Genomic DNA, 12,849 nt, shown 5'->3' on the forward strand with positions numbered 1-12,849 from the left:
ATGAGAGGCAGAGGAGGGAACACATACACTGACTGGTACACGCACGGCGTTACCAGGGCGTCCACCGCTATTGCCTGTGGGTCCCTTGACCTGGCGCAATATCTGTCTAGTTTTTTGTTTAGACGGGACGCCATCATGTCCACCTTTGGTTCTTCCCAACGGTTTACTATCAGGTGGAAGACTTCTGGGTGAAGTCCCCACTCTCCCGGGTGGAGGTCGTGTCTGCTGAGGAAGTCTGCTTCCCAGTTGTCCACTCCCGGAATGAACACTGCTGACAGTGCTATCACATGATTTTCCGCCCAGCGAAGAATCCTTGCAGCTTCTGCCATTGCCCTCCTGCTTCTCGTGCCGCCCTGTCTGTTTACGTGGGCGACTGACGTGATGTTGTCCGATTGGATCAATACCGCCTGACCCTGAAGCAGGGGTTTCGCTTGACTTAGGGCATTGTAAATGGCCCTTAGTTCCAGAATGTTTATATGAAGAGATGCTTCCATGCTTGACCACAAGCCCTGGAAATTTCTTCCCTGTGTGACTGCTCCCCAGCCTCTCAGGCTTGCATCCGTGGTCACCAGGATCCAATCCTGAATGCCAAATCTGCGGCCCTCTAGTAGATGAGCACTCTGAAGCCACCACAGAAGAGACACCCTTGTCCTTGGCGACAGGGTTATCCGCTGATGCATCTGAAGATGCGATCCGGACCATTTGTCCAGTAGATCCCACTGAAAAGTTCTTGCATGGAATCTTCCGAATGGAATCGCTTCGTAAGAAGCCACCATTTTTCCCAGGACCCTCGTGCACTGATGCACTGACACCTGGCCTGGTTTTAGGAGGTTCCTGACTAGCTCGGATAACTCCCTGGCCTTCTCCTCCGGGAGAAACACCTTTTTCTGGACTGTGTCCAGAATCATTCCTAGGAACAGTAGACGTGTCGTTGGAATCAGCTGCGATTTTGGAATATTTAGGATCCACCCGTGCTGACGTAACACTACCTGAGATAGTGCTACTCCGACTTCTAACTGTTTCCTGGACCTTGCCCTTATCAGGAGATCGTCCAAGTAAGGGATAATTAAGATGCCTTTTCTTCGAAGAAGAATCATCATTTCGGCCATTACCTTGGTAAAGACCCGAGGTGCCGTGGACAACCCAAACGGCAGCATCTGAAACTGATAATGACAGTCTTGTACTACAAACCTGAGGTACCCTTGGTGAGACGGGTAGATTGGGACGTGGAGATAAGCATCCTTGATGTTCAGAGACACCATATAGTCCCTTTCTTCCAGGTTTGCTATCACCGCTCTGAGTGATTCCATCTTGAATTTGAACCTCTTTATGTAAGTGTTCAAGGATTTCAGATTTAAAATTGGTCTCACCGAGCCGTCCGGCTTCGGTACCACAAACAGCGTGGAATAATACCCCTTTCCCTGTTGTAGGAGGGGTACCTTGATTATCACCTGCTGGGAATACAGCTTGTGAATGGCTTCCAAAACTGCCTCCCTGTCGGAGGGAGACTTTGGTAGAGCAGACTTCAGGAACTGGCGAGGGGAAAACGCCTCGAATTCCAGTTTGTACCCCTGCGATACTACCTGTAGAATCCAGGGGTCCACTTGCGAGTGAGCCCACTGTGCGTTGAAATTCTTGAGACGGGCCCCCACCATGTCTGAGTCTGCTTGTAAAGCCCCAGCGTCATGCTGAAGACTTGGCAGAAGCAGGGGAGGGCTTCTGCTCCTGGGAAGCGGCTGCATGGTGCAGTCTTTTTCCCCTTCCTCTGCCCCGGGGCAGGAAGGAATGGCCTTTAGCTCGCTTGTACTTATGGGAACGAAAGGACTGAGTTTGAAAAGACGGTGTCTTTTTCTGCTGATGTGAAGTGACCTGGGGTAAAAAGGTGGATTTTCCAGCCGTTGCCGTGGCCACCAGGTCCGATAGACCAGCCCCAAATAACTCCTCCCCTTTATACGGCAATACTTCCATATGTCGTTTGGAATCCGCATCGCCTGACCACTGTCGCGTCCATAACGCTCTTCTGGCAGAAATGGACATAGCACTTACTCTTGATGCCAGGGTGCAAATATCCCTCTGTGCATCACGCATATATAGTAATGCATCCTTCAAATGCTCTATAGTTAACAGTATATTGTCCCTATCCAGGGTATCAATATTTTCAGTCAGGGAATCCGACCACGCGACTCCAGCACTGCACATCCAGGCTGAAGCGATTGCTGGTCGCAGTATAACACCAGTATGTGTGTATATACTTTTAAGAATATTTTCCAGCCTTCTATCTGCTGGTTCTTTGAGGGTGGCCGTATCAGGAGACGGTAACGCTACTTGTTTAGATAAACGTGTGAGCGCCTTATCTACCCTAGGGGATGTTTCCCAACGCGTCCTAACCTCTGACGGGAAAGGATATAGTGCCAATAATTTTTTAGAAATTAGCAGTTTTTTGTCGGGGGAAACCCACGCTTTATCACACACCTCATTTAACTCATCTGACTCAGGGAAAACTATTGGTAGTTTTTTCACACCCCACATAATACCCTTCTTTGTGGTACTTGTAGTGTCAGAAATGTTCAATGCCTCCTTCATTGCCGTGATCATGTAACGTGTGGCCCTACTGGACATTACGTTTGTCTCCTCACCGTCGACACTAGACTCAGTATCTGTGTCTGGGTCTGTGTCGACCCACTGAGGTAACGGGCGTTTTAGGGCCCCTGACGGTGTCTGAGACGCCTGGACAGGCACTAATTGATTTGCCGGCTGTCTCATGTCATCAACCGTTCTTTGCAAAGTGCTGACATTATCACTTAATTCTTTAAATACGATCATCCAGTCAGGTGTCGACTCCCTAGGGGGTGACATCACTAACCCAGGCAATTGCTCCGCCTCCACATCATTTTCCTCCTCATACATGTCGACACACACGTACCGACACACAGCACACACACCGGGAATGCTCCGATAGAGGACAGGACCCCACAAGCCCTTTGGAGAGACAGAGGGAGAGTCTGCCAGCACACACCAAGCGCTATATATATATATACAGGAATAACCTTATATAAGTGTTATTCCCTTATAGCTGCTGTTTATATAATTTTTAGCTGCCAATAGTGCCCCCCCTTCTCTTTTTTTACCCTGATTCTGTAGCAAGTCTGCAGGGGAGAGTCAGGGAGCCGTCCTTCCAGCGGAGCTGTGAGGGAAAATGGCGCTTGTGTGCTGAGGAGATAGGCTCCGCCCCTTCACGACGTCCTTATCTCCCGCTCTTTTCTGTAAAAATGGCAGGGGTTAAAATACATCCATATAGCCCAAGAGCTATATGTGATGTATTCTTTTGCCAACCTAAGGTATTATCTGTTATATTGCGTCTCAGGGCGCTCCCCCCCAGCGCCCTGCACCTCAGTGACCGGAGTGTGAAGTGTGCTGAGAGCAATGGCGCACAGCTGCGGTGCTGTGCGCTACCTTAGTCTGAAGACAGGATCGTCTTCTGCCGCCGATTTCACCGGACCTCTTCGCTCTTCTGGCTCTGTAAGGGGGCCAGCGGCGCGGCTCCGGGACCCATCCAGGCTGAACCTGTGATCGTCCCTCTGGAGCTAATGTCCAGTAGCCTAAGAAACCCAATCCACTCTGCACGCAGGTGAGTCCGTTTCTTCTCCCCTTAGTCCCACGATGCAGTGAGCCTGTTGCCAGCAGGACTCACTGAAAATAAAAAACCTAAAATACACTTTTATTCTAAGCAGCTCAGGAGAGCCACCTAGCCTGCACCCTTCTCGTTCGGGCACAAAAATCTAACTGAGGCTTGGAGGAGGGTCATAGGGGGAGGAGCCAGTGCACACCACCTGATCCTAAAGCTTTTATTCTTGTGCCCTGTCTCCTGCGGAGCCGCTATTCCCCATGGTCCTTACGGAGTCCCAGCATCCACTAGGACGTCAGAGAAATTAGTTTCTCTTTTATGCTTTATTTTATGGCTCATTTTTAAACGTGTGATACTGTATTTTTTAATTATTTGTATTTATTCATTCTTTCAACCATTGTTGCCTACCATTATGAAACCAATTATGTTATTTTATATTGTTTATCCATGACAATAGTGAGTTGCATTATGAAGCCAATAATCTGGTTAATAAAATCATTTGATTATGGATTATCAATTTTTGTTGGCTCATCCATTTATTTGCCAAACGCAGGCCAGATTAGGCACAGACACTACTTTTAACAGTCATATTTTGTTGGCTCCTAAGTTTTGATCTATAAAGTCCCCCTCCCATAGCCGAAGACACTTTCTTGTTTTCTATTACGTTGGGAAACGTGCTAGTTCTCCTTAGGTCAGAGATTGGTCACCCACTAGCGCAGCCCTTACTTTCATGTTTATATTATGTATAATACTTGATTTTCCACTTCGCCTGTTACATTACATACAGTATAGATTTGGGCACACTGCATAAAGCCCGGTTTAGATCACCTTTGAAAAAGCCACCTAGAGTGGTGAAACGCGTCAGGTTTACACACCAGGAACTGGACAGCTCCACCTAGTACTACTCATTTCATTGGGAAACCGTTGACCTAACTACTTCTTCATCCAGCACTGTTTCCTGAGGTCGGGAACATCCAGCTAAGCAGCATTATCAGCAAAGGACATCTGTGAACCAGGATCCACTACTGCCACTGCCGTCGCTGAACGAGCTTAAACAATTGGACTCCTTCTTTGGAACACAGTTGGAAACCTTGTATAGCTGGAACAGTTCTCTTGCTGGTGAAACATGGCCATGTGTGAGTAATTACCACAAAAACATTGGACACTGGTTCCTATAGTAGTGCAATTAATGGTGGATAAGCCTTATAATCGAGTCTGATACCTGTGTGTTTGACATCAGTAATGGTTTTATTCTATAATTGTATAATAAATACGGATTAGATTGTTTTACAATTATTTACATACAGCGATGTTATTTTATTCCTTTCATTTCATTTAGGGAGACTGACTACCTCCCATTACAGCTGCTAGGAGAAACCACTCATACGTGCACGTGTCCATATCTATCTTGATATATATTCCAACCGGTTTAGATCACATTTAATTTTAATAAAATAATGAAGAAAACAGGACTCAAAAAGAAAACTTGCAATGCAGAACTCAATACCTTTTATAATGTTTCTCTCTTCAGCAGCAAGTAGAATGTACCACCCCAGAATCTCTTTTCCATCAACTTCAACTGCAGTGTGTTTTTTCAGTAACTCGACCACCTGTCTGAAGGCACACACAGAGAAAGGTCTCAGATATCTATATGGCTTTATATAATCTACAGTATACCCACTATATCCCATCTATATACAAAAGAGCCTATAGCAACTAAGTTACACTAGACTAACTTTCTTCCAACCATCCAACTAAAAACGGTTCTCCGTACGCCCAATGGTGATCACAGTTACCTAATTTTTTTTTCATGAGATCAGCCGATCAATTCTTTCAGCGGACCCCCAAACCTTTTAAAACTTGTGATGTCACAGAAGTAGACAGTGTCTGCCTACTCCTGCATTTTTCAAATAAATTCATCTGTATGTGTATTTTAATAATTTAAACTGTTGGCATTTATAAAAGTAAATAACCCCCTACCCCATCACTTTCTAATTAGCACGCGTATATTCAGTCCATGACCCCTATGTTGTTTCCCCCTCCCCTGATTGTAGAGCAAACAGCACTAGGCTGAATGCATCAGTGTTGGTTACAAACTTGGGGGACCCGCACACATCATCTTTACTAGACGGGCAGTGTCCATCTACTTCTGACAGACTGGTCGTTCAGTTATTAAGGTGGAAAGCTTCTAACGTTTCCCCTACACTGAACGATAGCGCCCAAATATAGGAGAGAAATAAAACTTGTTTGATTTATCCTGCAAGTTGGACGGACCGTTCTCCGACGTTTTTCAGTATATGGGAGCAAACAGCAAATTATTAATCCGAAACAGCCATTTAGTTGGCTGGTTGGAGCGATAATGGTTTACTGCAGTGGTTCCCAAACTGTTTGCCTAGGCACCCCGGGGTGCCCCAAGACTCTTGCAGGGATGACTTGGGTTGGTGGTGCAGGACCTAATAAAATTATTTATTGTCAAACTGCTTGTGGCTGTCAATCATAAAACATGTGGACAATCAGAAGCACAACTCTGTATACCACCATATAACTAACCCTAAGGAGGACAGTGAAGCACAATTTACATCATTTAATTTATTTTATTTTTTTCCAAAAAAAAAACAAAAACAACTTTTATCCTAGGGGTACTGTGAAAAAAATAAATGCTGATACTCTTGGGTATCGTGACTCAAGACAGTTTGGGAACCACTGGTTTAGTGTATGGCCAGCTTAACACTTCTGCAGAAAATTTTGATTTGATAACCTACCGGTAAATCCTTTTCTCCTAGTCCGTAGAGGATGCTGGGGACGACATCAAGATCATGGGGTATAGACGGGATCCGCAGGAGACATGGGCACTCTAAAGACTTTTCATTGGGTGTGAACTGGCTCCTCCCTCTATGCCCCTCCTCCAGACCTCAGTTATAGGACTGTGCCCAGGGAGACTGACATTTCGAGGAAAGGAATTACTTAACTAGTGATGAGATATCTACCAACTCACACCCTCAACCATGCCGCACACATAGCATTCAACATAACACACACCAACAGGCATGAACCAATTGCAGCAACATGCTGAAACCAAGATAACACAACTTGTATAACTGTAATAACTAAACTGCAGGTAAAGTACGCACTGGGACGGGTTCCGGTATAAATGGTCGACCATGTTATGGTCGACAGTCATTAGGTCGACCACTATTGGTCGACATTGACATGGTCGACATGTACACATGGTCGACACATGAAAAGGTCGACATGAGTTTTTTAACCTTTTTTGGTGTCGTTTTTTGCGTAAAGTGACGGGGAACCCCAATTAGTGCACCGCATCCCCTCGCATGGCTCACTTCGCTCGCCATGCTTCGGGCATGGTGCCTTCGCTTCACTCGGCACAGATTACCGTTCCAATCGTAGTCCACGTGGATCGTAAAGTATGGAAAAGTTCCCCAAAAGAAAAAAGTTAAAAAAACTCATGTCGACCTTTTCATGTGTCGACCTTTCATGTGTCGTCCATTTTCATGTGTCGAACATGTGTCCATGTCGACCAATAGTGGTCGACCTAATGACTGCCGACCATAACATGGTCGACCATCTGAACGGATACCACTGGGACGAGCGCCCAGCATCCTCTACGGACTAGGAGAAAAGGATTTACCGGTAGGTTATCAAAATCCTATTTTCTCATACGTACTAGAGGATGCTGGGGACGACATCAAGACCATGGGGTCTATACCAAAGCTCCAGTACGGGCGGGAGAGTGCGGATGACCCTACAGCACCGATTGACCAAACTTTAGGTCCTCATTGGCCAAGGTGTCAAACTTGTAGAACTTAGCAAATGTGTTTGACCCTGACCAAGTAGCTGCTCGGCAAAGTTGTAATGCCGAGACCCCCCGGGCAGCCGCCCAGGAAGAGCCCACCTTCCTAGTGGAGTGGGACTTTACGGACGTCGGTAACGGCAATCCAGCCGTAGTATGAGCTTGCTGAATCGTATTTCTAATCCAACGTGCAAAAGTCTGCTTGGAAGCAGGACAGCCAATCTTGTTGTGATCATACAGGACAAACAGAGCCTCTGTTTTAAGTATACGAGCTGTTCTAGCAACATAAATTTTCAACGCTCTAACCACATCTAGAGACTTTGAATCAGTGAATGTGTCAGTAACTACTGGCACCACAATAGGTTGGTTTACGAGAAAGCAGAAAACCACCTTAGGAAGAAAATGTTGTTGAGTTCGCAACTCTGCCCTATCTTCATGGAAAATCAGGTAAGGGCTCTTGTGAGACAAAGCCCCCAATTCAGACACCCGCCTCGCGGATGCCAATGCCAAAAGCATCACCACTTTCCAAGTGAGAAACTTCACCTCTATCTTTTGTAGAGGCTCAAACCAATCCGATTGAAGGAACTGCAATACCACGTTAAGGTCCCATGGTGCCACTGGAGGCACGAATGGAGGCTGGATATGCAGAACCCCTTTCACGAAGGTCTGAACCTCTGGAAGAGAGGCCAATTGTTTTTGGAAGAACACTGACAAGGCCGAAATCTGGACCTTGATTGATCCCAATCGTAGGCCCGCCTCCACACCATCCTGCAAAAAATGGAGAAAACGTCCTAAGTGAAACTCTTCTGAAGGAGCCTTCTTGGATTCACACCAAGACACACATTTTCTCCAAATACGGTGGTAATGTTTTGACGTTACTCCCTTTCTGGCCTGAATAAGGGTGGGGATGACCTCCTTAGGAATACCCTTCCTGGCTAGAATACGGCGCTCAATACCCATGCCATCAAACGTAGCAGCGGTAAGTCTTGGTACACACACGGCCCCTGCTGCAGCAGTTCCTCCCGAGGAGGAAGAGGCAGAGGATCTCCTATGAGTAACTGCTGAAGATCTGGGTACCAAGCACTTCTTGGCCAGTCTGGGGCAATGAAGATTGCTCAAACCCTTGTCTGTCTTATGATCCTGAGTACTTTTGGGATCAGCGGAAGTGGAGGGAAAACATACACTGAAAGAAACACCCAGTGGGTCACCAGTGCATCCACTGCTACTGCTTGAGGGTCTCTCGACCTGGAACAGTATCTCTGCTGAGACGAGACGCCATCATGTCTATTTGAGGAAATCCCCAAAGACTTGTCACCTCTGCGAAGACTTCTTGGTGGAGGCCCCACTCTCCTGGATGGAGATCGTGTCTGCTGAGGAAGTCTGCTTCCCAGTTGTCTACTCTCGGAATGAATATTGCCGACAGAGCTTGTAGATGTTTTTCTGCCCAGCGGAGGATTTTTGTCGCCTCTGCCATTGCCGCTCTGCTTTTCGTTCCGCCCTGCCTGTTTATGTATGCGACTGCTGTTACATTGTCCGCCTGGATCTGCACGGGACAGTCTTGAAGAAGATGTACCGCTTGTTGAGGGCCGTTGTAAATGGCTCTTAGCTCCAAAACGTTTATGTGAAGGCAGGCTTCCTGTTCTGACCAACGTCCGTGGAAGTTTTCTCCCTGAGAGACTGCACCCCAGCCTCGGAGACTTGCATCCGTGGTTACTAAGACCCAGTCCTGAATCCCGAACTTGCGTCCCTCTAGCAGGTGAGAGCTGTGCAACCACCACAGGAACGAAATCCTGTTTTTTTGACGACAGGATTATCTTTCTGTGCATGTGTAGGTGTGACCCCGACCATTTGTCCAACAGGTCCCACTGGAATACTCTGGCATGGAACCTGCCAAACTGTATGGCCTCGTAGGCCGCCACCATCTTCCCCAACAACCGAATGCACTGATGGATCGACACACTTGATGGTTTCAATATCTGTTTTACCATTTTCTGGATTTCCAGAACCTTTTCCAGCGGAAGAAATAAATACTCTCTGAACTTCTGTGTCCAGAATCATCCCGAGGAAAGACAACCTTGTCGTCGGTTCCAACTGTGACTTTGGGTAATTTATGATCCACCCGTGTTGTTGGAGTATTGACAGGGAGAGGGATATGTTTTGTAATAACTGCTCCCTGGATCTCGCCTTTATCAGGAGGTCGTCCAGATAAGGGATTATACTGACTCCTTTCTGACGAAGGAGGACCATCATCTCCACCATCACCTTGGTGAATACCCTCGGCGCCGTGGAGAGACCGAAAGGTAACGTCTGGAATTGGTAATCGCAATCCTGAATCGCAAATCTCAGATATGCCTGGTGAGGAGGATAAATGGGAACATGCAGCTAAGCATCCTTTATGTCCACCGGCACCAAGTAGTCCCCCTCCTCCAGACTGGCAATCACCGCCCGAAGTGATTCCATCTTGAACTTGAACCTTTTCAGGAAGAAATTCAGATCTTTTAGATTTAAGATCGGTCTGACCGAGCCATCCGGCTTCGGAACAAAGAGGCTTGAATAAAAACCCCGCCCTTGTTGTGACAACGGTACCAGGACTATGACCTGGTCTTGACATAATTTTTAGATTGCCGCTGTTACTGCTTCTCTCTCTGGCTGAGAAGCTGGCAAGGTCGAATTGAAAAATCGGCATGGGGGGAACGTCTTGAAACTCTAGTTTGTACCCCTGGGATACTATTTGCAACACCCAGGGGTCCAGGCCAGATAGAATTCAATCCTGGCTGAGGAGTTTGAGACGTGCCCCCACCCGAGCGGCCTCCCGCAAGGGAGTTCCAGCGTCATGCTGGGGATTTGGCAGAATTAGGGGTAGACTTTTGCTCTTGGGAACCTGGAGCCGGTGTGGGCTTCTTTCCCCTTCCCCTAACTGCAAAGAAGGGGGAACCTCTCGTCTTATTGTATTTATTGGGCCGAAAGGACTGCATTTGCAGGTCTTTTTTTTTCTTTTTGCCGATGCAGACGCAGAGGGTAAAAACTGTACCTGCGGTAGCCGCCGAGACTAACGCATCCAGGCCATCGCCAAATAAGGCCTCACCTTTATATGGGAGAGCCTCCATGTTTCTTTTGAAATCTGCATCCGCGTTCCACTGGCGAATCCATAAGGCCCGCCTAACCGATACTGCCATGGTAGCGGCTTGTGAAATCAAGAGTCCAATATCCTTCATTACTTCCAGCATGTAGGCGGCAGTGTCCTTGATATTCCCTAATTTAAGGAGTATCTCATCTTTAGCAATCGTGTCAATTTCTGACGACACACTTTCCGACCATTTTTCAATATCGCGACTCACCCATGCGCAGGCAATAGTGGGCCTGAGCAGTGTACCATTGGTAACATAAATGGATTTCAATGTCGTTTCCATTTTGCGGTCTGCCGGCTCTTTAAGAGAAGCCGTGCCAGGAGCAGGGAGAATTACCTTCTTTGTCAAGCTGGAAAGTGCACTGTCTAACACATTTTTTCCTGTCTTCAACCGGGAAAGGATAAGCTATGTGAATCCTTTTGGGAATAGAAATTTTTTTATCAGGATTCACCCACATCCCTTCAAACAGAGCATTTAGTTCGTGTGAAGGAAGGAACGTGACTTTGGATTTCTTTTCCTTACATAAATAATCTTTCTCCTGAGGTACAGAAGTGCTTTCTGTAACCTCCAACATGTCCCTTATAGCCACAATCATATATTGTATACTTTTTGCCAATTTATGATCTATCTCTCTGGATTCACTATCGTCGACACAAGAATCAGAATCTGTGTCGGTATCAGTGTTTACAACATTTGCAAATGGTCTCTTATGTGACCCAGAGGGGCCGTCCGCATAAGGAATAACAGCATCCTGAAAAATCACATCTTCCACAGATTTTCTCTAGCATGCAGCCTTAGATTCAGACTTATCCAATCTACTGTTAATCAGATGCAAACTGTCACGTAGCTCTTTCACCCATGGAGGCTCTTGGTGTGCCGGTAGCGCCACCACATTACAACTCTGTGTTCCTAAAATGGCTTCCTCCGGGGAGGAACTCCCTGCCTCAGACATGCCTCACACTTGTACAGCACTCACAGACACACTGGGACTTATTTGGGGACAGACCCACAGTAAAATCTGTCAGAGGGACGCAGCCAGATAGGATCTGTCAGATAGGAGCAGCCAGCTCACAACCCCAGCGCCTGTATTTAATGTCTGTGAACACAGAATGCCCACTGACATGCAGCGCTCTTTACACAGTAAAACACATTTGTAAAGCACCCAAATCGCTTTGTGCCCCCCTTATTTACACCCTGAATACTTGTAGTCAGAAGTGGAGGAGGACCAGCTATATCTCTGCAGCCTGAGAGAGAAAATGGTGCTGAGCAGTGTGCTGGCTGCCTGAGGAAGAAGCTCCGCCCTTGTTACCTCAGAGACTGTTTGTAATATTTATACTGGCGGGGGTAGGGCTGTGCCTGGGCATCTTATGCCCCCTATTAGCCAGTTTATAGAGGTATTTTGCTGCCCAGGGCGCCCCCCGCGCCCTGCACCCTGCAATGCCTGTGTGTGTGGGCAGCAATGGCGCGCTGCGCTCCCGCCAGCCGCGTCGTACCTCAGCCGTCACTTACTTGATTGAAGTTCAATCTTCTCATACTCACCTGTCTTCTGACTTCTGGCTCTGTGAGGGGGGTGACGGCGTGCTGTGGGAGTGAGCATCTAGACACGGCTAGCGTTCAGTTCCCTTCAGGAGCTAATGGTGTCCTGTCAGCCAGAAGCAGAGCCATGAAACTCTGAGGAAGTTGGTTCTGCTTCAGCCCCCTCAGTCCCACGAAGCAGGGAGTCTGATGCCAGCAGATCTCCCTGAAAAAAAAAAAAACTAACATAAGTCTTTTCAGAGAAACTCAGTAGAGCTCCTCAGAGTGCATCCAGTCGACCTGAGCACATTTCTAAAACCGAGGTCTGGAGGAGGGGCATAGATGGATGAGCCAGTTCTCCCCCAATTAAAAGTCTCTAGAGAGCCCATGTCTCATGTGGATCCCGTCTATACCCCATGGTCTTGATGTCGTCCCCAGCATCCTCTAGGACAGGGCTGGCCAAACCGGTCCTCGAGATCTACCAACAGTTCATGTTTTCCAGGCCTCCTGGAGATCTGTAGAATGGTCAGTTAGGAATGAATGCAGCACATCTTAATTAGTAATGACTACACCTGTGTACCAGCTAGGTGGTCTGGAAAATGTGAACTGTTGGTAGATCTCGAGGTCTGGTTTGGCCAGCCCTGCTCTAGGACGTATGAGAAAATCAGTTAGCCAAATACAGAGATCTCTCACTGTTACCCAAGCATTAGAAAATAGAATTCTAAATGGTCTACAACAGGCCTGGCCAACCTGTGGCTCTCCAGCTATTG

General features: G+C 47.2%; 1 protein-coding gene across 4 annotated transcripts in view; it reads right to left on the reverse strand.

Moving 5' to 3' along the window:
* RBM44 (RNA binding motif protein 44) overlaps positions 1-12,849 on the reverse strand; it is a 457,239-nt gene that overhangs the window by 306,052 nt on the left and 138,338 nt on the right. For 3 of the 4 annotated variants that reach the window (XM_063933176.1, XM_063933175.1, XM_063933178.1), the window contains exon 5: positions 5,133-5,239. In XM_063933176.1, the coding sequence (XP_063789246.1) occupies positions 5,133-5,239 (107 nt within the window). Of the gene's footprint in view, positions 1-5,132; positions 5,240-12,849 lie in introns of those variants that run through there. The other variant, XM_063933177.1, reaches the window with a different exon arrangement.

This window comes from Pseudophryne corroboree, chromosome 7, assembly GCF_028390025.1.
Source record: "Pseudophryne corroboree isolate aPseCor3 chromosome 7, aPseCor3.hap2, whole genome shotgun sequence".
Taxonomy (NCBI): domain Eukaryota; kingdom Metazoa; phylum Chordata; class Amphibia; order Anura; family Myobatrachidae; genus Pseudophryne; species Pseudophryne corroboree.